Source organism: Engystomops pustulosus, chromosome 1 (assembly GCF_040894005.1).
Source record: "Engystomops pustulosus chromosome 1, aEngPut4.maternal, whole genome shotgun sequence".
In the NCBI taxonomy this organism is placed as follows: Eukaryota; Metazoa; Chordata; class Amphibia; order Anura; family Leptodactylidae; genus Engystomops; species Engystomops pustulosus.
The window spans coordinates 82049667-82076306 of NC_092411.1; the positions used below are offsets into that span (position 1 = coordinate 82049667).

Genomic DNA, 26640 nt, shown 5'->3' on the forward strand with positions numbered 1-26640 from the left:
CCAGGCCCCGCCCCACTCGGTGTCACAGTAGATCAGGCCCGGGGTTCCCCCTCCGTGGTCCCGCCCCGGATACGCGAGGACGGAGGCTGTGTACTCCGGTATGAGGGAACTTCTAGCTTCCGGGATTCATCGTCATGAAGAGCCCCGCAACCAATGATACTGAAGCCGACAAGGCCGCGCTTCACTCCCAGGACACCCGGCACACAGACAACCGTCAGTAATGAACCCTGCACAGGCTCTTATGTCTCTAGTAGCGGTAGTGAATGTGGTTATAAAGTAGGAGCCGCCCTCTACTGCTCCATGTCACCTATAGACCTGTCCCCTATAATACCTGTACATGAACCCCGTATCCTCCTCTACTGCTCCATGTCACCTATAGAACTGTCCCCTATAATACCTGTACATGAACCCCGTATCCTCCTCTACTGCTCCATGTCACCTATAGACCTGTCCCCTATAATACTTGTATATATCATGTACCCCCTATCCTCCTCTACTGCTCCATGTCACTTTTAGACCTGTCCCCTATAATACCTGTACATATATCCATGTACCACCTATCCTCCTCTACTGCTCCATGTCACCTATAGACCTGTCCCCTATAATACTTGTATATATCATGTACCCCCTATCCTCCTCCACTGCTCCATGTTACCTATAGACCTGTCCCCTATAATACCTGTACATATATCCATGAACCCCGTATCCTCCTCTACTGCTCCATGTCACCTATAGACCTGTCCCCTATAATACTTGTATATATCCATGTACCCGCTATCCTCCTCTACTGCTCCATCTCACTTATAGACCTGTCCCCTATAATACTTGTATATATCATGTAACCCCTGTCCTCCTCTACTGCTCCATCTCACTTATAGACCTGTCCCCTATAATACTTGTATATATCATGTAACCCCTATCCTCCTCTACTGCTCCATCTCACCTATAGACCTGTCCCCTATAATACTTGTATATATCATGTAACCCCTATCCTCCTCTACTGCTCCATCTCACCTATAGACCTGTCCCCTATAATACTTGTATATATCATGTAACCCCTATCCTCCTCTACTGCTCCATCTCACTTATAGACCTGTCCCCTATAATACTTGTATATATCATGTACCCCCTATCCTCCTCTACTACTCCATGTCACCTATAGACCTGTCCCCTATAATACTTGTATATATCATGTACCCCCTATCCTCCTCTACTGCTCCATCTCACCCATAGACCTGTCCCCTATAATACTTGTATATATCCATGTACCCCCTATCCTCCTCTACTGCACCAACCCGTCTAACCTCTTATACTGCAGCAGCACCCCCCTCCCCCTCCCCCTCCCCCTCCAACAACTACTTCTTCTGCAGCAGCATACCTCTCCCCCACCATCCTCTGCTGCACCTCTACCCGGGAAACTGTACTTTTGTTTTCTCTTTTAAATTGGTGCGAGTGTGTATAGAATATGGGAGCTGGCATGTATAGAGTTCTACGGGTCTGATGCAAATATGAATTTTTGTAAAATTGCTTTAAATAAGATCCCTTAATATCCCATTGTGTTTTAGGTGATCATGTCCAGTTGAAAGTACCACTTATCCAGCAGTCTTACCATTGGGATTGTGGATTGGCATGTGCTCGCATGGTTTTGCAGTAAGTAGATCCCTGAAGAAAGTTGATCGTGGCATGATGTTCTTTGTTCAGTCTTTGATTTTTTTTTAAATATTTTCATATACGTATTGGTAACTTAAGTTGGCCATATTCAAGGCTATTGTAGGCTTAAGGAGAGGTCCCATTTAAGCGTTATAGACACGGTTTTACTCTTCAAAATAAAAAGTGTCACTTGTATTTGTACACATTATACTTTTTGGTTCAGTAGGATGGCAGCGAGTGCTGGCACCAAACAGAAGAACTGATGAAATGCTGACACAGCCAGTAACAAAGCTCCTTAATAGTGTAGATGTGACATTTTTTATTGGTTGAGGTTACACTTGCTTCATTAGTTTGTGGCTGCTAGATGTACAAATCCTCAGACTCCGCTGTGGAAAGGGTCAGCTGAATCACTAAAAGGGCCTGGGCCCCTCTTCCTAGTGTCTCTCTAAAGCAGTGGTGGCGAACCTTTTAGAGACCAAGTGCCCAAACTGCAAACCAAAGTTCTTGTAATAATCCTAGAGTGCCAACATGGCTATTTAGCCTAAAATTACCGACAATAGCGCTCTATAAGGGACATACAATACTGCCACATGATGAACATTACCAGTACAACAAGATAAATATCACCATACTGATAATAAACAGACCACTAAAGAAAGACCAACATCACCAATTATATCACAAAGCAGGAAAAAATACAGTGAGGAATACTACCCCCATGCACTGAGGAACACTACCCCCATACAGTGAGGGACACTACAGCCATACAGTGAGGAACACTACCCGCCATACAGTGAGGGACACTACCGCCATACAGTGACGGACACTACCGCCATACAGTGACGGACACTACCGCCATACAGTGACGGACACTACCGCCATACAGTGACGGACACTACCGCCATACAGTGACGGACACTACCGCCATACAGTGACGGACACTACCGCCATACAGTGACGGACACTACCGCCATACAGTGACGGACACTACCGCCATACAGTGACGGACACTACCGCCATACAGTGACGGACACTACCGCCATACAGTGACGGACACTACCGCCATACAGTGACGGACACTACCGCCATACAGTGACGGACACTACCGCCATACAGTGACGGAACACTACCGCCATACAGTGAGGAACACTACCCCCATACAGTGAGGAACACTACCCCCATACAGTGACGGACACTACAGCCATACATTGACGGACACTACAGCCATACATTGACGGACACTACCGCCATACAGTGACGGACACTACCGCCATACAGTGACGGACACTACCGCCATACAGTGACGGACACTACCGCCATACAGTGACGGACACTACCGCCATACAGTGACGGACACTACAGCCATACAGTGACGGACACTACCCCCATAAAGGGGCAATATGAAAGATTGTTGAATCCAATTTGGGTTCGTAGGGCACAGTGTGTGTTGTGGGGTGGAGTGGGGGTTGAGGGAATAGCAAAGTTACAGGGAATCAGGCAGGTGAATTTGCCATCAAATCACCACATATGACAGGTCTGTGGCCACATATATATAAAGCTCTGGGCACCTGTGCCATGCTGTCAGTGAGGGTAGTGTGGTGCACCCCAGGGTCACTGGCAGCATGGCACAGCAACAAGAGATCTGGGCCAAGGGCAGTATATATATGGCCATGAATAGCTGTCATACAGGGCAGTTTGGGACACTAAACAGTAAGGACCTATAGTTGTTTAGTGTCCCAAATCTGCCTGCCTGCTGCCTGTGACATACACACAGAGCAGCCCCAGCCCTCCTCTCTCCTCCTGCTGCACTTATCTTTACTCGGAGCTGGCTGATGCAGTGTACTCCGGCAGTCCTGTCTCTCTCCTTGTGTTCCCGGGCTGAAGGGGGAGTGGAGGAGGGGGAGGGGCGGGCACTGACGCAGCCTTCAGTGAGAGAGAGAGCGATCAGCAGCTTTTCCTGCCTGCCGGGAGTTGTAAGGATTTATGTATAAACGGCAGGGGAGATGGTGCGCGTGCCCACAGAAAGGGCTCTGCGTGCCCTCTGTGGCACGCGTGCCATAGGTTCGCCACCACTGCTCTAAAGGAAGCAGAGTAGAAGCCCCCTGTGACGCAGAAACCTTTATCCTGGCAGCATCCGGAGGCAGTGCCATTCTCGGCTGGTAAGCCACTGTTTGTGCGATACTTTAAGCAGGAGAGCTGACACTGTCTGCTTTCTGCTCTGGCTTAACTACTGCACAGCATCAACAACCTGAGGCGGGGTAACTTTCCTGCTGAGAGAATGGTGTGAATCCCCCGTTAGTGAAGGCTGTGAGGCAATGAATCCAGAACTCCCACTTCCACTAAATCTATTCCCACACAGCCGTGTCCCACAGTTGCCCTGTCAGCGCCTGGCAGCTGAACCAAGGTCCATTCCGGCAACTACAGGGGCATAAGAGAGTCATTTAAAGCGTGTCTGCTTGTTACACCCCGCCCACTATTTCAAATCGGCTACCAAAATCTCATCCGTCTGCTAGCGTACCTTCCACAGTTGTTGCTCATCAATACTGGGGGAAGAGAAATCTTTTACTTTAGGATCTACAAATATCACAACCTTTTCTAACAGTGACATATCACCTGAGTTATGCTGTGTGTAGCCAACAGTAAATCCGTCTCTACTTGCCCATCCCTCCCAAATAGTGCGAGGGGTTTTCAGAGAAAATATGTCTCTCTGCTGTGTGCCTGTTAAAGAAGTCTCCAATATCCTGTGGAAGAGGATGGTGGGATATTTCTAATTACACTTTAAATGAACTTCCAAGATTTATAATAGAGGGAACATAAGATGCTGCTAAGAGCACGTCCCAAAAAATAACCATCCACCATATTATACTGGCATATCGGTTGACAATTAAATATGCCTAGTAAGTACTACTCAAAAATGCCCGGAGAAGTATTTTTACTCTCCTCTAAAGTGTAGTATGACCTCTGGGCTTGACCCCAATCTCAACAGGTATGGGGTTGGGGCCTGCTTACTTTCCCACAATAGCAGGATAGATAGGGATTCGGAAGTTGGATATCAAGTTTTGATTACTTTATTCAGGTGTGGATAAGATCATTCCAAAGAAGCAGCAGCTTCAATCTGTCTTATTTTAAACATATTTAAACTTTTGGAAAAGATGGCTCATTCCATAAGCAGCTTTGTTATGCAAGATTAGGTTACAATTCACAGAGAAGTGGATACAGAATAGAGGTGTATCTCCCTTTTTCTATGTACATTTTTTTCTTTAGATCGCTAAACATGCATGTGTATATGATACATGGCTCCACCCCCAGGCAATAGTCATTTAACAGCGTGGGCAGTCTCCTATGTGGTGCTGTCAACATACAACCTGGCACTCGTACATCTGCATCCATCACAGACAACTCCTTCCACAATATAAAGTGTTTGTGGATACAGTATCGTTGACATTTCTGACCACCAATTCCCATCTTGCAGGTACCTCAATCTCTTGAATGAAGATGAGTTCCAGAATGCAATGCAGGAGCTCCAACTCACAAAAAGTATTTGGACTATTGACCTGGCATACCTGATGCATCACTTTGCGGTACAGCACCAGTTCTGCACACAGACTTTAGGAGTAGACAAAGGATACAAGAACCAAGTAGGACATCTATGTTGTGCCTATTACTGTCATGAAATGATTAGTTACTATATAATGTCTTTTTTTTAAACACATTACTGACATTGTATTTACACACAACACTGCACATCACTATATGTGTCCAATTTTCCTTGCATAAATATGTATAACATATGGATCACATTCTACATAAATCTTCTCTGATAATAATAAATTCTTAGGCTAAACTCACCACTGTGTTCGCACTGTATTGATGGGTTTTTTTCCTCCATAGTCATTCTACAGGAAACATTTTGATGCAGAGGAAAACAGGGTGAACCAATTATTCGCTCAAGCCAAAGCCCACGGTGTCAATGTGGAAAAAAGGTACAAGATGTAGTTTCTTCTCAATGTCATGAACTCTGCATAAAGGAAACCTAGCATTAGGTATCAGGTATCAGAAGTAGATCTGATGATAGATTCTTCCTGCATGTCTCTGCGCTAATCTTATTATTTTAATCATCCCGAAACCTAACTTGTTAACAAACAAAAACCCTTTATTTTAGTAATATGCAAATTAACTGCAGATACTACTAGGGCGTGTACTAGCCTGGCCAGAACTAGGGCTAGTCCACACCCCAGTAGCCTCTGCAACCTACTGGGCAATCTATGGCTACCACAAACCTGGAAAATCCTTTAAGGCTAGCCATACGATGTTTGTTCTTTTACTTTGAGATCAATTATAAACCCACTAGGTTAAAAGAGGTTAATCTAAGAAGTGCAAATAGTTTAGTACCAGAGTCGACCTGTTGTCAAGTGAATTTTAACTTCCTAGCTAGTTGTGGCACGCAGGTCAATTTATATTTAATAACGAGAGATGATGGACTGGCCCGGCAATTGTACAGAGGGGGACATGACTAAGTTCTATCGGGTGAACCGTGTAGGTCTACATGCTGTTTTCATTTGCGTATCAAATTATATACCTGTTAGGGATTTTAAAGAAGATAATAAATGATTCACTTTAGAGTTTTTGAACAGGTGAGCCACTATTGAAACTGGTCCAAAAATTATAATTCCAACAGCAGCATGTTCGGTTTGGACCTTTCTGCAATAATCCCATTAATGAAAACAATGGGATTTTGTCATCTTATCTATTTGGTCAGAGTTTAAAAGTTATCCTTTTTCCACAATATGATTGACTTCTAAGCGTCCGACTGCTGAGATCCCTATCCCTCACAAGAACGAGGGCTAGATCTTTATATGGTGACGCTGGGCATTGCCAAAGAAAATGGATAATAATGTTTGGTTGTCTTTGCCAATACAGATGAGAAATCCCACTATAATTTTTTTGTCTTGTCACTATAACAGTAGAAGGGTTTATTTTTATGTTCAATGGCACTATTCAATGTAACATACAATGTCCTTGGCATTTTTTAATAAATTATTTGTGTGGTGCAATGGGTATATGGCCTGGGCAAAGTGTTCTCAAACCCTCCCACACCGACCTGTGACCTACATGTACGTCACCTGAGATCCATGTACATACTATGCAGTATAGTTCTGATAGTTATCTTTTGTTTGCAGAAGTGTAACAATACAAGAGTTGCAGGATCATCTTTCCAAGGGACATGTTGCCATCGTTCTAGTAAATGCTGTTCTGCTCCTGTGTGACCTGTGTCCTAGCCGTGTCAAATATTGTTGTTTCCTTCCCATTGGGCAAAAGTGCTTCTGCAAAAGTATTGAATATCAGGGCCATTTTATTGTGCTTTGTGGCTACAACAAATCCTCTGAAAGTCTTTTCTACAATAATCCGGGATATGCAGACAGTGAGTACATTTACTTTAATTAAAGGGAGTGTCCAGGATTAGAAAAACATTAATGATCCCACTAAAGACAATGTCGCACCGTTTCATGGTTCTTGTCTGGTATGGCAGATCAGCCCTAGTCACTTAAATGGAGCTGAATTGCAATACCAGACCAATGAACAGCCACAATTCTGTCATTGTGTTTTTGTTTTTTCTAATCTTTGACGACCCCTCCCCAAGTTGCACAAGTTCAGCCTTTTACCCTCTTTACATTATACAGCATTTAATACTATCTTCATACCTAGGGTTGTGCCGGACAAGCATCACCAACTTTGAAGAAGCTCGCAGTAGTTATGGTACAGATGAGGATATCCTCTTTATCTATGTGGACAGTTGACCTCCGAACGGAACTTGTCAAGAAGCAGATCCTTGTTTGCAGAACAATTTCTGCAGTCTGTGCACTACAGAGACATTTCTATGTATAGGGTTTGCAGGAAAAAGGAAAAACCAAGGGTGATGGGTGGATTCACTATCCATCTAAAGAGGATGCTACGTCTATCCACTACTAGAGGGAGTTATTTATTGTGAATGGCGTAATACAGGGAATATGGTAATTGAGATGCTGGCCATTTTACAGAGAAGGATATGTTGGACCTGGACACAGGAATGTAAACATCCAGACATTTTATTTTAACAACATGGGCTTTAATAGGTTGTGGGTATACTTCTCATGCTGCTATAACGACCTCCACTCTTCTGGGAATGCTTTTCACTAGATTTTGAAATGTATAAGGGCGGGTTGGGGGTTCAATTTGGCGTTCTGCTTCCCCTCAGTCACAAGAGCATTAGTAAAGTCAGAATCTGGTGTGGGGACATGCACATTTTGCAGATTTTTAACATCCCTGTAATGCATTAGTGGATTTCATGTACTTGCTAAGAGCAAGGAAGGGTGGCTTCACACCTTGCAGGTTCATGCTTCCCTGATCTGAAGTGGAGCCGATACATACAGATTTCAATGACTGCGCTGCTGCTAATCTGGGAAGCTGTGAACTCTGCCTCATATATCAATATTGAGATCGGAGTCCCATGCCCAGGTGTAGGTATGGTCAAGTGTGAAGTTGCCTGAAATCTGTGGAATAAATCTGCAGAATTGGTTGCCAAAAAGTAGCACTAAACAATCATAAGTGTGCATGTAGCCTAAGGGTATACTCACATACTGTATTTGGCTGCAATTTCTGCAACGGAAGTTTTTTTCATACTGCTTAGTGGATTATTTCTACTATTTTGTTTTATACAAGCACTATTTAGATGTAATGGACCAGTTGCAGAAAACTCAACAAGTGTGCCATGTGTGAGCATACACTTCTTGGGTATTCATCCCTGATATGTACAGCCAGGTTAAGCTCAGCTTCTCTTTAGTTTGACCAAGATCTTCCACACCAGGCTTTGAAAACTGGACTGATTTTGGGTGGTACTACTCTTCCACTAAATTTAAATTCATCTGAAAGTTTCTTGTCATTGCACATGGTGGTTTCAGATTTGTGCATTGCTTCATAACCTTGGAAACCCAATATAAGAAGCTTTTCACTACCCATTATTCACACTATAGTCCATGTGTATTCATGTATTTGCGTTTTTTAGACCAGTGTCAACTGGATTGTATAAATATGAATGGCTTACATGTCTGGACCTTACCGATCGGGTATTGTATGAAGTAATGGTATTTTACTTTCGGTCTTGATTTTGTTTTAAGTCACAACATGAAGGGCATCACAAGTGCTAGAGCTTTTATACACAGGAGCGTGGTTTCTGTTCTATACAGCAGGGTGCAAAAGTATTCCTATCTCTTGAACCTTGCCTCATTTTTAAATGTTACAGCCAAACTCAAATTTATTTTATTAACACTTTTTGCTGATCTACCACAAAGCATCAAGTATATGTGTATAGAAAATTACATAGTTATTGCAAATTTAAAAAAAACTGGAAAGTGTGATGCTATATTTATACAGTTTACCTAAGTCAATACTTGGTAAGACCACCTTTAGCTGCATTGGCAACTACAAGTCTGTTGGGTTATGTCAGACTGTACAGCAAGCACACAATGTGAGTTTTATGCTGGTTTCACACATCAGACACTCTCGTGGGCAATAGGCCCAACTCTAAATACATTAGAATATCCACCAAATATAGAAAAATTATTATCTAAATTTCACCGATTGTGGACAAATGTTGTAAAACTGTTTATTACCCTTTAAAATATGAATGAATTTGTAAAAAAATAGGAATGACTGTGTAAAAAAAAAATCACCAAATATATCAATGGTTACTTGTTTGATATTAATGGGCTGTCAGTTTGGGTATATAGCTATGTTTTGGTAGGTTAGCTGTTGTGCCTTACTCCATCCATTTACGGATTGACTGAATACCACGAAGTCAAATGTTCAGAGCATGTATCATTTTTCTGTTTTAAAACTTCACAAATACCTGATATTTTATGTGATTGAGCAACATTAACATTTAAGTGTGTCTAACATTTAAAAATGAGGACAAGATCAAGGGATATGAATAGTTTTGCAACAAGTTGTATTTTTCACCAACTGGTTTGGCATTTACTTATATAAGCATTAACCTTGATTTCTAGCTACTATTGGCCATGTACACCATTTACATTCTGTGACAAACATTTTCATACTTAATGAACATTGTCGCTTTTTTTGATTTTTACAAATGTAGTGCCTGCTGTCACTTATTTATTTGAATTATTCATACATTCATCTGCAAATAAATCTAATTTTAAAGATTTTAGGTATTCCACCTTATTTCTACACAGTCATCTGAGGATATTAAAGGGAACCTGTCACCACATTTTACAAAAACAGTTTCTCGTACATCCCCATATATTACCTGGAATCAGAGGGGGCTTGTCCTGCTCAGCCAGCCTTTCCATCTACATCTCCACGTCCCATGCCTCTTCTCATGTGACTAGGGTGATGTCATCTAAGGTATTTTGCCCAGTTTGCAACATCTACCCCATGCATGTATCTGATCACATGAAATAACAGCATACCTTCATGGACTTCTACTCCATCCCATCCTCCATGGAGGCTGCTGTGATTTCATGTGTTGTACTGAAAATATAGTAACATCTGACAGAACTTTTATTCTATCATTTGAATTCAAATTGCAGTTACCCACTGCAAATATATAAATATCCTGGTAAACAGGCAAAGCCTCTCAATCAGGCACACTGCTCATTCCAAATTTATGCCCACAGGACAAATGCAATTACAGGTTATCGGATACATAGGTAGACATTGCAAATGTATCAGGACCTCAGGTGACATCACCCTGGTCACATGATACAAAGTGCCCAATTTTGTAACAGAGCTTTCTTTTAATGTTCCACACAGCAGCATGTCCTAGCTGTGAGACCTGTCAACAAAGACTAGGGAGGCAAGGCAGTGCTGTAAGCACTGCATATACCAGACCCCATTCATTTCATTGGACTCTCATCAGGTGACTTGCATATAAGTTTACAAACTGATTTATTTATTTTTTTTAAGATGGTAGCCATGGAAATGAACCATTTATGGGTAAGGCCAACACTTTTTAATCATAGTTTTTAAGGAAGTATTTATTTTGGATGGGTTAACTTGCCTGGCAGGTTTTTCTTAGGCCTTAATGATTTCTTCACTGTGATGCTATGTGAATACCGTACTCTTGTGTCTACATTTCAGTGCAATTTTGGTTGGTTTCTCTGTACTAAGAACTAAAGTTCTTTTATTGGTGGTTTGTTTTTTACCTACGTCATGCAAAACTGAAGCGGCAAATGCAATGAGCACATTTTTGGTAAAGAGTAGTTGGCATTATTCAAGACAATTTTAGTACTTTTACCCAGTGGTAAAAATAAATGTATACTCTCCTACCAGACTCACTGTTGTCCTTCATTATAGAAGAGGGGTAAAGGACTGCATGGGTTTACGGCGGAGAGCAAGAAATAAGCTGCTCTCAGGCACTCCTGGCAGCTGTTTTTATACCCAGTGACTAAAGTATCTAAAACTTTTACCTTAAATTTTCCATTGAAGTGAAGTTGGGAAACTTTCTTGGTTAGGCCGTTAATACTCTAAATGGTTGATCAATCCTTAGTTTTTTGTCATTTGTCTTCTCTTCATATTTGCACGTGAGTAGTGAAGTGCACAGCTTCTCACGCTGTTAACTTACAGGATTGTTAATATCTAACCTTTATATGAAGTATTCTCTTGGGTGGCTTACTTATTTGTCCTTGCCATATCAAAATGAGACACTCTGGAGACTTTACAAGCCTTGTAAAGTAAGAGACTTGCTGTTTATACATTCTGTAGCCACCAATTGGAAGAAGCAACTGTGTAACAAAGAAGCTAGAGAAAAATGGCAAATTCAAAATGCTGTGGGGAATGCTATTTCATACATTGTCTTGTAACACTCAAGGAAAGCAGCAACTACTCTGCATTTATATTGCATTAAGAAGTCTCATCAAGCACAGAAAAAGAATGCAGTCAAAGGATGCATGAGTTGCATTCAGACTGTGAAATGGGACTATCATAATCCATAATTCATGGGTATCCTATTGTTTGTTCCTACACCAATTTGTAAATTCCACCCTAAAGGAAATAACCTTCATACCCAATACTGCTACTTTGAAAACTATTGAATTAATATCTGAAATATTCCACACAAGAATAACCTATTTGATCCAAAAATGTATGGATTCCAGTGATATTACAGTGACATCCTTTCGTGCTTGAATAAGGACCATTGTTTATTTACTCCCGCACAATATTAGGCTGGAAATCTGGTGCCACAGCTCTGTCTAATTCAGCAGCATACATTTCATAGCGTCCAGTCATCTGCATGAAAGAAGAAATAAAGTATTATTTTACATCAACGTGCAGTAAAATTCCTTTCAATCAGCAGCCAATGGGCCAGAAATACTACTAATCCCACATGCAGTGAAAAAAAATGGTAGTAAACAATATGAAGGAAAAGCTGACAGTCACATGCACCAATGGCAGGAGAATAGACTGCTTGCACCTGCAAACTTGGGCTGGACTAGGACTATAATTTACGGGCTGGGCCGTGGGCTACACACTAGTGTGCAAACCATAGCCGTGTGCTAGAGAATGTATATGGGTATGTGCGCTTGCTGCTGAATTAATGGGTAGCACATATGATATACTTGTGTGAAACCCTCCTGAGGCCTCTTGCACACAACTGTTCAATCTCATGGTCATATATGATGCAATTAATTTATATACTCTGAGTATAAGCTGAGATTTTTCAGCAAAAACAAAAAATGCTGAAAAAACCTTACTCTGCTTTTTAAGTCTGTTAAAAAAACCTCTGTTCTACCCAACCTACCACCCACACACCCTCCCAAGCAGGTTCTCTTCTGTCTTCAGTTCCAGATCCGCATCATAGTGAGTGCGCACCATCGGTGTGTGCGCTGTCATGAGTTGAAGACAGAAGAGGACCTGTGGGGGGGCCTTAGAAAGGTGAGTACAGAGTTTTTTTTTTTTTTGGGGTGGGGGGGGGATGTGCTTGCTGGCTATATACTGGTGAGGCTGTACCCTAGGCTTATACTCAAGTGTATATATACGGAATGTTTTCATCACAATTTTTGACATCTTCCACAGACAACTTTGATTGATAATTTCAAAAAATTCTCAAGATCCCTTTTTAATGTCTAGCCTTTCTTAATCATTCCCACTATCAATGCATAAGAAAATCCTAAGGTAAGGTTGGCATTGTTTCAAACACCTGCCACAAATGACATGTTTGAAGTAGCTCAGATCACTTCATTTTTCATTCTAATGCAGATTCACAGAAAATCTTCCTTGACTTTATGCCACATCCTGGGCCATTCCATTTATGTAATGAAGGAACAAGAGAGGAGTGTAACACATTTGTAGGAATGAAAGATATGTATTATTTGCTGCTTGGACCAACCTTAAAGTTCCACTTATCATTAGTCTGACGACAAAGATTAAGGTCCAGCTCAGAAATCAGAAGACCATCACACACTCTGCTCAGCCCAGGGGTACGACTGCCATCAGGAGCTGCAACGTAACTGGATCCATAAAAATGACCAAAGTCGTGATGGGCTGACGAGAGGAAAAATCTCCATTAACATGGGTATCATGGTAAATGGCATACAGATAAATACATACAGAGATTTATTTATGGTTTAGGACTGAGGCGATCCCTCCCCTTCAGGCTGCATTCACATGTTACGGCACCACATCTGTCCACAGGTTGTGTGGGGTATTGTAGTTCAGCTCGGCTCCTTACAAGTGAATAGAACAGAAGTACCACGCACAATCTTTGGAAAGGAGTGGCAATGTTTCCTGAGACAATCCTTTCGAGGTGGAAATACCCCTCCAAGTTTGAGAAAATAAATGCTTTTCAGGTCACATTAACTCATATGCAGAAAACAATCTTATTTTAAATCACCTTTCTTGCCATCCCCAGAAGTAAACTCATTATCAAAGTGTTCCTGAAAAAGAAAATGCAAAATAATTTTATCAGAAATTGTACGTTCTGGTTGTAATACAAACATTTTGTTTTGATGAAAGAATCTGCCCGGCAGGACAAGCTCTTACTCACTGTTCCCACACGGTTGATGGCACAGGTAAAACAGTGATTGGCAATGGCAGCGTTTCTTGCTTCTATGGGCCACAGAGACTCACTGCAAACAGATGGAGAGGAGGTTAATGCTACATCCGAAGTCTGAGGCCACGTTCACACGATGCGCTGTCACGTTTTTTCCTTTGTCTTTGAAGCATTACAAAGGCCTCAGCCTTGATCACATACTTAGGTTATATTGCGTTTGTAAATGATTAACTTAAAAGTTTAATTATTCCATACTGCAAACTATCAGTCTTAGAATGCGGCTTTCTTTTTTACACATTTGGGAAGGACTCTTTGCCCACCCATTGTACCCTGGACCAATTTCATGTTTTTTTTTGTAGTGATGCTTAAGGTGTGTTCACACATTGCGTTTACATTGTGTTTATTAATTTACATTCTGTCTTGTATGTTCTAGTCCTACTTACAAACTCCTGAAGAATCCTTCTTCTCTGAACATCTTTTATTATAACCTTGTATGCCGCAATTTCGGCAATATAGAATTCTAAAAATTGCTAATCACTCCCCCATTATTAATGCATAATGCCACCCATTCAGAGAGCAGGAGGGACTGGAAGAGTAGTTGGGGAGAGAATAAAATCTAAGCCAAGGTGCTCAGAGGCGCTCTGTGACTTAAAGGAAACCTACAACTTGAAGTGGTAGGTGTAAGATGGAAATACCGAGCACCAGCTCATGGTGAAGGAAGGGAAGGAGAGCCTGTGAGCAGCGGGTTTGTTCATCAAAATGTGTTTAAACCGCGATATAGTGGTTTAAAACACTAGCAAAGGTAAGCTCCGGCACCAGCTCACCCTACCATTACCAGTGGTAGGTTTCCTTTAAGAACGCCCAACTTACAGACAACCCTTGGTTACATATGGACCACTGTGACCTCTGATTAAGCTCTCTGGATGCTTATAATTTACTGTACTTTAGTTCAAGGCTGCAATGATCAACTGCAATGAAGCTTTGTTGTTAATCCTTGTTCCCTTGTCAACCCAAATTTAAAAAAAAAAAAAAAAAAAACAATTGTCACAGACACTACCTGGCTGTATTTACACTTTCTAAAATATACCTGTTCCGACTTGCATACAAATTCAACTTAAGAACATGCCTACAGAACGTATGTAACCCGTGGATTGCCTATAATGCTACAAAAAAGCTAATTATCTAAACATAAATTGAAGCAAATAATCTCTTTAGATGCAACTGCATCCTAAGCTTTACGTTAAATATGAAGTGCCGTTTCCCTTTCACTAAATACCATTTTTAAATCTAAATGTAATTTTACACCATATTTATTACCTGAGCTCTCCTACAGTGGCTGAAGGGTTAAATATAATTTCAGCTCCATTTAAGCTGTACATTAACCAGTTCAGAGGGTGGTGTCTTCCGTAGCAGATGTTCACAGCAATTCTGCCAAAAGCAGTCTGAAATACTGTGTGTCCCGTGTTCCCTTCCATATAATAAGTGGACTACAATACAAAGAACATAAAACTTGAAATATATGTAAAGAAATAAACTTTGGTATTAATGTAATTCAGAAGGAACCTTCTTCCAGTGGCTAAGAATCTATCCTGACCATGTCATGAAGACCTGGGTCAGTCATTTTTAGGAAAAACCATATACTTGAACACTGCATTTAAAATGAAAAAGTGTTCTACAAAGTTTACTATAATCATCTGCACTACTGTTTTAGGTAATTTGACTTCAAAGTTTAGTTAAGCTTGAAGTATCCACATGTTTTCCCAACTGAATATCAATTCTGCAGTTTATTTTCATGAACCTTTGTGTTGTGCTGTTCCTCTGCTATACTAGACAGCTGGGAGTTACCATTTGCCTTGTGGTATCTCTCGTGCATGATATTTTGTATATACTTAGTAGGAATAACACAAGACTTGAGTCTAAACAGGCTATGAATATCTTTATTTTGCAGGGCTATTCTTGTCTCCATACTCATAATACTTCTCATGCCATAATAAAAACAAAATTTAAAGATATAATATACAAATGGTCCATGTTGTACATAAGTCCATCAAAAAGCCATTTCTAAACATTTTATTAATGTTGGCAAATCTCCGCCCATCATCTACTGTGTATTGGGAAATATTTCCCAATATAAAATGGGAGTTTGCTGAAGAAGGTGTTTTCTCCATCCCTGGTTTGGTTTAGATGTAAGTAACCTATGACTGACACCTCATGGAAGTTACCTAGGATATATTTATTCACACCCTCCGGCTCTTAACCCATACAAAAGAAATGGGGCCATGAGCCCATACAAAAGAAATGGGGCCATGTGCTAGAAAAATTGGATAGCACATTGCTCTAAAACACATTTGTGACCATGAGACCTTATGGATTCAGATGATGGCATATAATTAATCAACCATTCCATAGTTTACTATGTACTGTGTTCTAATCCTACCTCATTAAAATCTCCTATTCTTGGGATGTGATTTTTACGGCTCTTGCCAAGAACAGCTCCTGTATTAGATATGACCACAGCTGTGTTCCATAGTGTTTCTCCATGCAACTCATCCCTCTCCAAGATTGGAGACACAATAACCATGTTATATTTCTTTGCAATCTGAAAGGATGAAAGGGGATTAATGGATACAAAAAGTTATAAAATAACATGGCACCACAGTATAATGTCCCTATTTTTATTATATAACTTCACTTCCTTAGCTTTTCATTTGAAGCATTTGCCTTATGGCATCTCCCTTGCATGACTTTTTATATATCCCCCCAGGTAGGAATACAGTAATACAAACATCGGAAATAACCTGGTTGATTTCTGTACCAAGATCCACCGTATTAAGTGATATGTTACTTCTTTGATGAGGATGATTTTTATTTACTGCAATGTGTGTATGGGATTGTCATAACACCAGTATTACAATGCAGATTTAACACACAGAAATTCTTGGCAACCAATTGCCATGTTAGACGTAATGTGTGCAGGTACCCTTAGGTACTAACGGATCACACTTCAGTCAATATGTCAGATTCCAACTGTGCCAGAGCCCTCTACTGCCATGGTGTGATCTGGGGAGCAATCCCCTCAGACATGGTCTGATCTGGGGGAGGGGGGGGGGGGCTCAGACATGGTGTCATCTGGGGGACCAGTCATGGTCTGACCGGGGGGGGGGGGGATGCACTCCTTGTTTGTTTATGCATGATTACTAGCATTAACTTAACTTGGCTATATAACTACAGAAAAGATTGGCTGTAATGATTTTCTTGCATAAATAGCCATGTATTAACACTATATATGCATATAAGTTAGCTTGTATTACTTAACTAATATGTTTACTTGTATTACTAAAAATGTCATACTTCATATTTCCTTGGCTAAGAATACTCCTCAAAAATGGCAATTGGAGTATTTTTACTCCTTTGGAAAAATGTTAGTGCAACCTCTCATAACCCTGATGTGCAGTATATGTATTGCTGCTATTTCTATGTGGTATATTGTCTACTGGTATATATGTATATATATTTATATGTGCAGTATAGTCATTGTTGGTGTTTAGTGATATCTGCAGTTTATTTACAGCAGTTACACATTTGCATGGGAGCTATATTTACTGCTGTTATATATTTATTGTACATAGGATTAAATGAAATCTACCATCACAATTAAAAATGATAAACCAGGGAGACTTGCGCATAGATCCAGGCACTGTGATTGTGGTTATCTTATATTTGTTATCTTTGGTCTCCTTCCTTCTAAAATCAACGTTTAAATCATGCTAATGAGCCTAAGGGGCTTTATAGACTGTTAAACAGTGTCCCCCTGCTCACTCATCACTTGTGCACTGAGCACATAAATAAACTATAAAAAAATAACTAACACCATGTAATATAACTATATAAAATGTTAAAATGACTGTTATTAATTTACCTCCTGGCAAAACTTAGTAGTGATTCCATTTTCAGCCGACTCTGCAAATTCTGTCCACGGCAGTCGCTCTCTTGTGCAGAAAGCAAAAGGCATTGCTGAGAAAAATATTATAGGAAATTTAGGACAAACCAAATTAGCAAGACTGAAAACAGTGGCTGCTTTCACACGTTGTGTTTTGTTTGCGTTAATGCATGCCTGCGATCAGGGACGAGCCGCTGGTGTTGGTGCGGTTTTGTCTGCGTTTGCAAACGCAGCCAAAACGTAACTTGGGACAGCGCCCTTAACGGATGCGTTAAAAAGCGCACAGCTGATAAAAGATTTACCTAATTAAACAGCTGTTAACAATTGTATTTACAAAAAGCAAATGTTAACAACTGACTTAACACATGCGTTAAAGCGATGTTAACAATGTTTGGAACCCGTTTTTGGTCAATTTTTAAGCAGTCCATCCAAAAACGCATGCGTTCTGCATGGCTCCTGCAGCTTAGACATAGCAAGTTTCAATGTTTTCTTGTACCAAGTCAGGGAAAAAAAAAAAAACTATAAGCAAAGCAAAAAAAAAGGGTTAGGGTTTTTTTTCATTTAACTTTATTAGATTTTAAATATGTGAGCTTATATGTGAATTCAGAGGCAAAGAAAAGGGCTACATACGATCTCATCAGATGTCATAGAAATAAATTATGGAATGTTTCAAATGCCTCTGTTTGTTCTTTTGTATAATGTAGCTTGAGTGTGCCGTCACAGGATAGCGTACAAATGCGGAATCAAAGCACACAGGTGCATGCTATGGCCAATCGCATGTGTTTGCATATAAACGCACTGGCAACCTGCCCCTGGTGACTTGTATTGTCTATAGAAAAGCTTATGCAATCGGCCAGGGCAGGCCTCGCCCCAATAGTGTTTAAATGAAAACGGTGATCTCTTTACTTCTTACCAAGCATACTCCTGTGGCTGTTCTAATGCAGCTAAATCCAGTTTATTTAAAAAGTCATAAGACCAATGGACTTGATGTTACTGGTAAGCGGAAGAAGCAATCTCTGGGGGGTTTGTTGTGGTGCTCAGACATCTACCAATCTTAAAATAATAAGCTATCTGAAGATTGTTTTCATGAGCTGCATTTGAATTGGATTTGAAACACAATTCAAAGGCTACACAGAGGGACCTGGACTGATCACACATGTGTCGCCATCTTGGCAGTGATTGTCGCTCTCCATGACATCATTGGGGAGACAGACGGTGAGTTTTAATGATAGTCTTGGGTCTTTATAAGCCTGGTGGGGCTGATCAGAGTTGTACTGGGTCTAATTAGACCCTGCAGCTCTGATGGACCCCTTTTGTATACTGAAGAATGAAAAAGTTATTAGCGCCAGAAGACACGGAAAAATAAAAAAATTATGGATTTTTGATGGTTGGGAGTGAAAAATGAACACGCAAAAATGAAAAAGGGCCTGGTCGTTAAGGAGCGCCAGGATTGTTTTATTCAGCAGTAGTCTCTCCTGACATAAAGAGGAAGGAGCTATCTAGAATATGTGGCTATCCTTGACCCCTTGCAGGGTAAACAGTAAGTTACAAAATAATGGCATGTTACACATTCACTTGACAGACACCTCTAACCTGCATAGCACAGATTGCTGACTAGAACAGTTATCTGTCACTGGGTGTATTCAGGACACAAAATGAAATGTTTCTTGGATATCTCAGTGAATGAGATTTTATTCATATGAACTTATGTCTATTGTATGATACTTACTCCATGCCTCCTGGAAACATACAATATTTACATCACACATAGCTGCTACTTCCACAATCTCTGCAATCCGCTTGTGTATGGCATTTACCTGGGGAAGGAAAAACAATCCACCTTATATAACAATGAAACTACATGTCAAGTTCTGGCAACAATGTAACGAAAAGAAAGCTTGCTTCATAAAGATTGCATTGCGATCGAAACGTTGCATCCGTTTAGAAATAAACCTCTCCTTGTGCGTTTAACTGCTCCAGTGCCGCAATATATTGGATACATGGTGAGCCCCGGACCAGGGCTGATGAATTGCGAGCACCCTCCACACTTTTCGGTCTCAAGGTTGTTGTCTTTATTTTCTATAGTAAGTTATGGCATCAGTTATCTAATATGTATGGGAAGTTGTCCATCATAAGACGTGCATGGCTTTTTTTTATTGATGTTCCACATCTCACAGTTAATGTATAAATATTTATGATATGCCAGGAAAGCTCCCTGTGTATACACTGAGCATATACTGTACATAGACATATACTGGCAAATAGAGGCATCCATTTTGCTTCCTTCTGCATATTATACCTCACATACTGTAGAAAATACAGAATGAAAAGACAGTTGATTCCTCCTTCGGAGCTATATATATGCATAGTGGAGGCTAAAATACTCTATGGGGGGCAGATACAATTTTATGGCATCCATCCTCAGCCTACACTGAGTGTACGTTCAGGGAGGTCCCCAATGAGTTCACTATCCATATAAGGACAGTTACATTATTGTGTAAACACCCTGATCATGATGAATGAGAATAAAGTGTCTCTAGTGGGACAACTCCAAGAGGTTGTTGTAGTAGATATTGCTCACTATGATCTCCCTTCTGCTGTCTGATGCCATTTACACAGCACAGGTTATATATGCACTCTCAACTCGTATATGAACTATATTTCTAAGTAAAAATAAATTTTACTGCTATAAGAGCAAAATAATAAACAAGATGATGCTATGGTTTCATTTACAGATTTACTAAGAATTATCAGTCTAAAAAATATTTGCTACAAAGATCAGAGGTGGCTTTATATGTAGTGATTTAGCATAGCTTTCTAGGACCTTCAGCAAATCATACAGAGGCATTGGTGAAGATCAGTGTAACACAATCCATAGTGTCCTCATGACCTGCACAAAGTGATAGAAGCCTCCTGCTCTATAAATATCTAACAGGACAGAGGTTCCTGCTAACACAGCTGTGCACTCTGAAGATGGCCGTATTTCTTGGATTGAACTTGGGCTCCCCTTTAACATGTATGGGACCTCATGACTCCACCCAAGTGGCACATATTCGGAGAGCTTGATTTTGGATAGGATTTTGACACACCAAATATTTTTGATCTCAAGGGAGATAAGCTTTCAGGGGAGCTGCCAATGACTTTCATCTCACGCCTTCAGGCAGAGAAAACTTCCCTAATATTCACAACAAACTGCAGTTTTTGCACACAGCTTTTAATTCCAAAATAGTGGTCACGGGATAAGCCTTTGACAAAGCATGAACACACATGACTAGGCCGCCGGCTGTACTTTTTATCTTCATCCTGTGACCACAATTTTGGAATAAAGAAGAAGTTGTGTGCAATTCTGGCAAGTAATGTCAAGTTTATCTGGGTTCTGGAAGTAAATGTTTGCAGATGTTTTTGTGCCCCCTTATGATGAGATCAAACTCTAGCACTGAAAATGGGATTCATCACTGAAGCCAGGAAGAGAAAACAAATCTGTATGTGTCCATAAGCCAAAATGGGTTCATTGGAAAATCAGTGATGTGGAAAAAAAAATGCAGGTGTGGAAGAGCCCTGAAAGTCACTTGCGTTTACATTGCTTTAAAAATTAGGGAGATGTAAAAAAAGTACAACAACAGAACCAAATCAACCCCTACACTCCTTCACAGATCATATATGCCTCTCCAACTGTATACTCAGGAATACCAAAAAGAACCAGAGCGTCAAAAAACACTAATTTGTTTAAAATAATGCTCTTTATTGAAAGTAAATACACAAATTTGACATATATATACCTCAAGTGGGAAGGTATAAATGCAGTATATTGGGGACACAAGTAGCCCCAGATAAAAAATAGGGCAGCACAGGAGACCAATGGCTACCCCGTTAGCCCAGGGTCCTAATAGTGTACCCTTTGGCTTTCCCTTGATCTGCTCAGTGTCAGTTTACCATGTTTGCGGGTAAGTGTGCAATAGCAATATGAATTTTTGAATACTGGATGGTTCCTCCAGTTTTGTGTATGGTTTACCTTTACTGCACTACTGCCACTTTATCCCCTTCTAACATTTGACTGCATTGCTAATACTGTTAACAATACTATTAGGACCCTGGGCTGCCCTATTTTTCATCTGGGGCTACTTGTGTCCCCCATATACTGCATTTATACCTTCCCATTTGAGGGATATACATGTCAAATTTATGTATTTACTTTCAATAAAGAGCATTATTTTAAACAAATTAGATGTATAAAAAATACAGTAAACGGGCCACCTTAGAGTCAGGTCTTAGGCCCTATGCACACAGCTGTATGCTCTCCTGGGCGTAGCATATGGCAAGGATGTGGGGGGTTAGTGATCATTCCTCACCCCTCTACACAGAAAGTCAGCTGGTTGTGCCACAAATACAGCAAAAAATAGGATATATCTTATGCCACCGGAGCGGTCGCATGTCTCTGGCATCATGCGGTGGGCAATATGGCCATTTGAATGGATGACAGTATAGGCGGTCCCCTACTTAAGAACACCCAACTTACAGACGACCCCTAGTTACAAACGGACCACTGGATATTAGTAATTTACTGTACTTTAGCCCTAGGCAACAATAAACAGCTATGACAGTTATCAGAGGTGTCTGCAGTAAAGCTTTATTGTTAATCCTGATTCTTATGACAACCCAACATTTTTAAAATCCAATTGTCACAGAGACCAAAAAAATTTTGGCTGCGGCTACAATTTTAAAATATACAGTTCCTACTTACATACAAATTCAACTTAAGAACACACCTACAGACCCTATCTTGTACGTAACCCGGGGACTGCCTGTATTGGCCATTGAAGTGATTGTGGCCTTCCCATATTAAAACAGTACAGTACAGGTAGCACACAGCCTAAAAAAAAACATTTGTGTGCAAGGGACCTTATTCTGCGCTAGATAAATCATGTTGGATGACTTATCTAGAGTAGTTTAGAACTGGGGGGGGGTACTTTAATTTGCACCTTAAATAGCTTGCGCCACATTTATTGAAGGTTTTAGACCATTTTTAGCAGTTTTCCAACTTGTCCGAAAAAGGGGTGTATCCTTTATCAAAAGAGGGTGTAGCCTCACATAAAAAAACAGTGCGCTAGAAAATACAATATAGACAAACTACAAACTAGACCTCACTAGGCCTAGACTAATAGCTAGTAACCCTTTTACGAGGCAACACCCCTTTTTCATACAAGTCAGAAAAGTGTCTAAAAATTGTCTAAAACCCTTAGTTTGCGTTCACAACTTTACAAATGCAGTGCAAATGCCCACAGACAGGGCTCCATGCAATCGCATCTGTGTTTCCAGAGAAACTCTTGCAATCAGTAATCTGAGTGTTTTGCACGTGCACAATGCAAAATCCTGGGTGCTTGTTGCCGATCGCGCATGTTTCACTGGACCCTCAGGGTGAAGACACACATGGCGTTTTTGGGCCGTTTTTACTAAGTGCGTTTTCAGATCTTTAAAAACGCAAAAATGCATGCGTTTTTAAAAACCGGATGCGTTTTTAACGATCTGAAAACGCACTTAGTAAAAACGGCCCAAAAACGCCATGTGTGTCTTCACCCTCAGGCCGTGTTCACATGGTGCATTTTTATTGCGTTTGAAGCTATCCCTCTAACTGTGATTACATGCTGAGGTAACACATTTGATTTGGTTTGAAAGTGGTTCCCTTTATTGCTGGAAGTGTAAGCAGATGGCTCCCAATGTTAACACAGCCTATTGCACTTCCAGCAACAACCAAGCCAACATGTAAAACACATGCATTTCAGATAAAAGCCATGCATGAATGCACCCTCAGCATGTGATCATAGGGAAAGCCTTTAGAACGTGACTCAAAACAGCTTCAGGGCTCCTTCCCACAGGCTGGTGCCACACGTAGCGCTTTGTCTGCGTTTGCAAACGCAAACAAAGCCGCGCCCACCGGGCCGGGCCTCGGCCCGATCGCATCAGCTTTTCTATGGAAACGCCTGCGATCGGGAACGAGCCCCCATAGATGGTGTTTTGCGTTAATTTAGCCTCATGCATATGCGTTTTTAAACGCATCCAAAAATGGAAGTCTGAGGTGGTTTGACCAAAACGCATATGCGTTTCAATGAAACGCATACATCTCATTGCGTTTCATTGGAAACGCATATGCGTTTTGGCCCAAACCCCTACCACTTGCGTTTTGGATGCGTTTAAAGACACCAAAAAACAGCACGTGGGATGGCGCCCTCGGACAGGTTTTGACACCAGAGATCTGGTGCAGACAGCTTGATGCATCTTTCCTGTTAAATTCCTGTTAGCTTGAGGGCGCTGTCCCACGTTGCGTTTTGGCTGCGTTTGCAAACACAAACAAAACCGCACCCAACGGGGCGGGCCATGGCCCGTTTCCATAGAGACGCCTGCGATCGGGAACGAGCCGCTGGTGTTTTGCAGGCGTTTCCATAGAAACGCCGATGCGATCGGGCCACGGCCCGCCCGGGGGTGCGATTTTGTCTGCGTTTGCCTGTGCACATGTGTAACTGTAGGCTGCAAACAACATACAGATGGTCCGTTGTTTGCAGTCCGTGTGTCATCGGAATGTGAAGCCCACTGACGCGCCAATAATAACAGAAAAGACTTTCTGCAAACATGTCCAGAAATAGGGCCTGCTATATAATTTGCGGTTAGATATTTTATACCGATAATGAGTATCAAACCTGCTCAGCCACTGGACTTGAAGTTGGGAGCTGGATTTTATTCTGTATTAATCCCACTCGGATTACCCGAGGCCTTCTGAGTTGTTCTGCAGCAGCATCAAACACATATCCCTTCAATTCAAATCCTTTTTGTGAAGCAGATTCCACGGCACAACCAGGGAGCTCTAAGCTTCTGGAAAAATCAGATATATACATATTTCACCAAATTGTCAGAATAGTGTGGTCTGGAACCTAAATGAGTATAGTGTTCCCTATCATGAGGAGAAATTCTCAGTCAAAAGTAGCGCTTGCGTTGCGTATAGAAGCACAATGAGGCCAGGCCTAGGCCCGACATAAATGCACTTCCATTGCATTACCAACTGGATGCGCTTCCATGTAAATGCATGTGAGATCGGCCCGAGGTTTGCCCCGCCGGGCACCTGCATTGTGTTTCTAAACACATGTCACATGTATGTGACTACACCCTGAGGGCGCGTTCACACGTTTCGTTTTGACCTGCGTTTTCATTGCGTTTTAAAAGCATATACAACAGCTGAGGAGAGGTGATTTGCCTAATTACATCACTGTAAACGTTTCCGTTTACAAACCGCATCGTAAACGCGATGTTAACACATGCGTTAACAAAGCGTTAACACGTGTTTTGTTAACGCATGTGTTAACATTGCGTTTACAAACGTAAACGGTAATGTAATTAGGCAAATTACATCACATGAGCTGTTGTATATGCGTTTCAAACGCAATGAAAATGCAACCAAAACGCAACGTGTGAACGCGCCCTGAGGGTGATGCCACACATGGCGTTTTGAACACGTTTTTGGTCTGTTTTTAAGTAGCATGCATGCGTTAAAAATTGGCCAGTTTTAATTAAGATAATTGGAAAAACCTGCCAAAAACTCATGACTGCTTAAAAACGGACCAGAAACAGGTTCAAAACACCATGTGTGGCATCACCCTGAGGGCGCGTTCACACGTTGCGCTTTGGTTGCGTTTTCATTGTGTTTTAAAAATGCATTACAACAGCTGAGATGAGGTGATTTGCCGAATTACATTACTGTTAACATTTGCGTTTACAAAACGCATTGTAAACGCAACATTAACGCATGTGTTTTGTTAACACATGCGTTAACAAATGTAAATAGTGATGTAATTAGGCAAATCACCTCTTCTCAGCTGTTGTAATGAGTTTGAAAACGCAATGAAAACGCAACCAAAGCGCAACGTGTGAACGCGCCCTCAGGGTACGGTCACATGTACTGCTAGTGCTGTGTTTACAAGTGCATCTTTAGCGCAATGGGCGTGTGCCGTGGCCCAAATGAATGTGTGTTTGCACTAAAATACATACGATCGGTAAGCACTCACATGCGTATCACTGGAAGCACAAATGATATTGGGCCCAGGCACAGCCCCTTGTTGTGCTTGTAAACGCAGCACTAATGGTATGTGAGAGCGTACCCTGAGACTGGTTAACTTCTAGATAGATAGGTGAATGCTTATTAGATAGCTAGAAACATACATAGATAATGTGACAGATATATAAATAGATACATATGTAGATATGACGAATAATAGTTATATAGATAGAACAAATAAATAAATAATAGCAGATAGATAATAGATATGTAGAAAGATACACAACAGATATGCATCTAATATATGACACATAGATAGATATGTATATGAAGATAGATATAGACTAGAAGTTTCAGGTTTGGAGTGTGTCCTCTGACCTCAGCTCCCTCCCATACAGCAGCCTCCATACTTCCCGTCTCTCCTCCTCGGGAATGTATTTCTCCAGGACTTGCTCCACAGACCGCAGCTCTCCTGACATGGTGCCTAGTGTAGTATCCAGAGCCGGCCCGGAGGAGTATGTGCTGAGGGCGGGACTGAGGGCACAGCCCACTCCCTGCATGTAGGGTCATTGCCCGGGAGTGTGGGGATGAGAGATCACATAACCCTCCACTACTCTATATAGAGATGTGTCCTCCTGCACAGCACAGAACCTATAACCTGGGGGCAGCCCTGACCCTTCCTCTGAGGCAGCAATCACTGCAATTTACCACAGACACACTGCATCTTCTGTGGGGGCACATTCCCACTTAGCGTTGTTGAGGCGTTTTAACCCCTTAAGGACGCAACCATTTTACAGCTTAAGGGTAATGGCACATGTGGCGTTTTAAAAAATGTGTCCAAAACAGAAGTGTTTCAAAACTCAATGCAACAGCTGGAGAGAGATTGGCCTAATGTTAACATTTGAGGTTTTTAAAACACCAGTTATCACAGACGTTTCTTAGCCCCCTCCCCAGGTGCTT

The 26640-nt window shown here is 41.2% G+C and overlaps 2 protein-coding genes across 3 annotated transcripts; one reads left to right on the top strand and one right to left on the bottom strand.

Annotated features, from left to right (window-relative positions):
* Positions 1-9853, top strand: GUCD1 (guanylyl cyclase domain containing 1). Of its 2 annotated transcripts, none has more exons than XM_072145445.1 (6): positions 1-213; positions 1566-1650; positions 5123-5231; positions 5542-5633; positions 6831-7072; positions 7357-9853. In XM_072145445.1, exons 1-6 carry the CDS (start codon positions 135-137, stop codon positions 7446-7448), a joined length of 699 nt encoding a protein of 232 aa, XP_072001546.1. In that variant the 5' UTR covers positions 1-134; the 3' UTR covers positions 7449-9853. The 2 variants fall into 2 exon arrangements, with proteins under 2 accessions (XP_072001546.1, XP_072001538.1); XM_072145437.1 differs by having other exon boundaries at positions 5-213; positions 5123-5288.
* On the bottom strand, positions 9542-26276 carry UPB1 (beta-ureidopropionase 1). Its single transcript, XM_072145423.1, has 10 exons — positions 26059-26276; positions 24332-24503; positions 19369-19456; positions 17619-17713; positions 16137-16298; positions 15017-15186; positions 13694-13775; positions 13541-13583; positions 13037-13191; positions 9542-11937 (listed from the first exon to the last, which is right to left on the bottom strand). Exons 1-10 carry the CDS (start codon positions 26238-26240, stop codon positions 11854-11856), a joined length of 1233 nt encoding a protein of 410 aa, XP_072001524.1. The 5' UTR covers positions 26241-26276; the 3' UTR covers positions 9542-11853.
* Between the last annotated feature and the right edge of the window lie 364 nt (positions 26277-26640).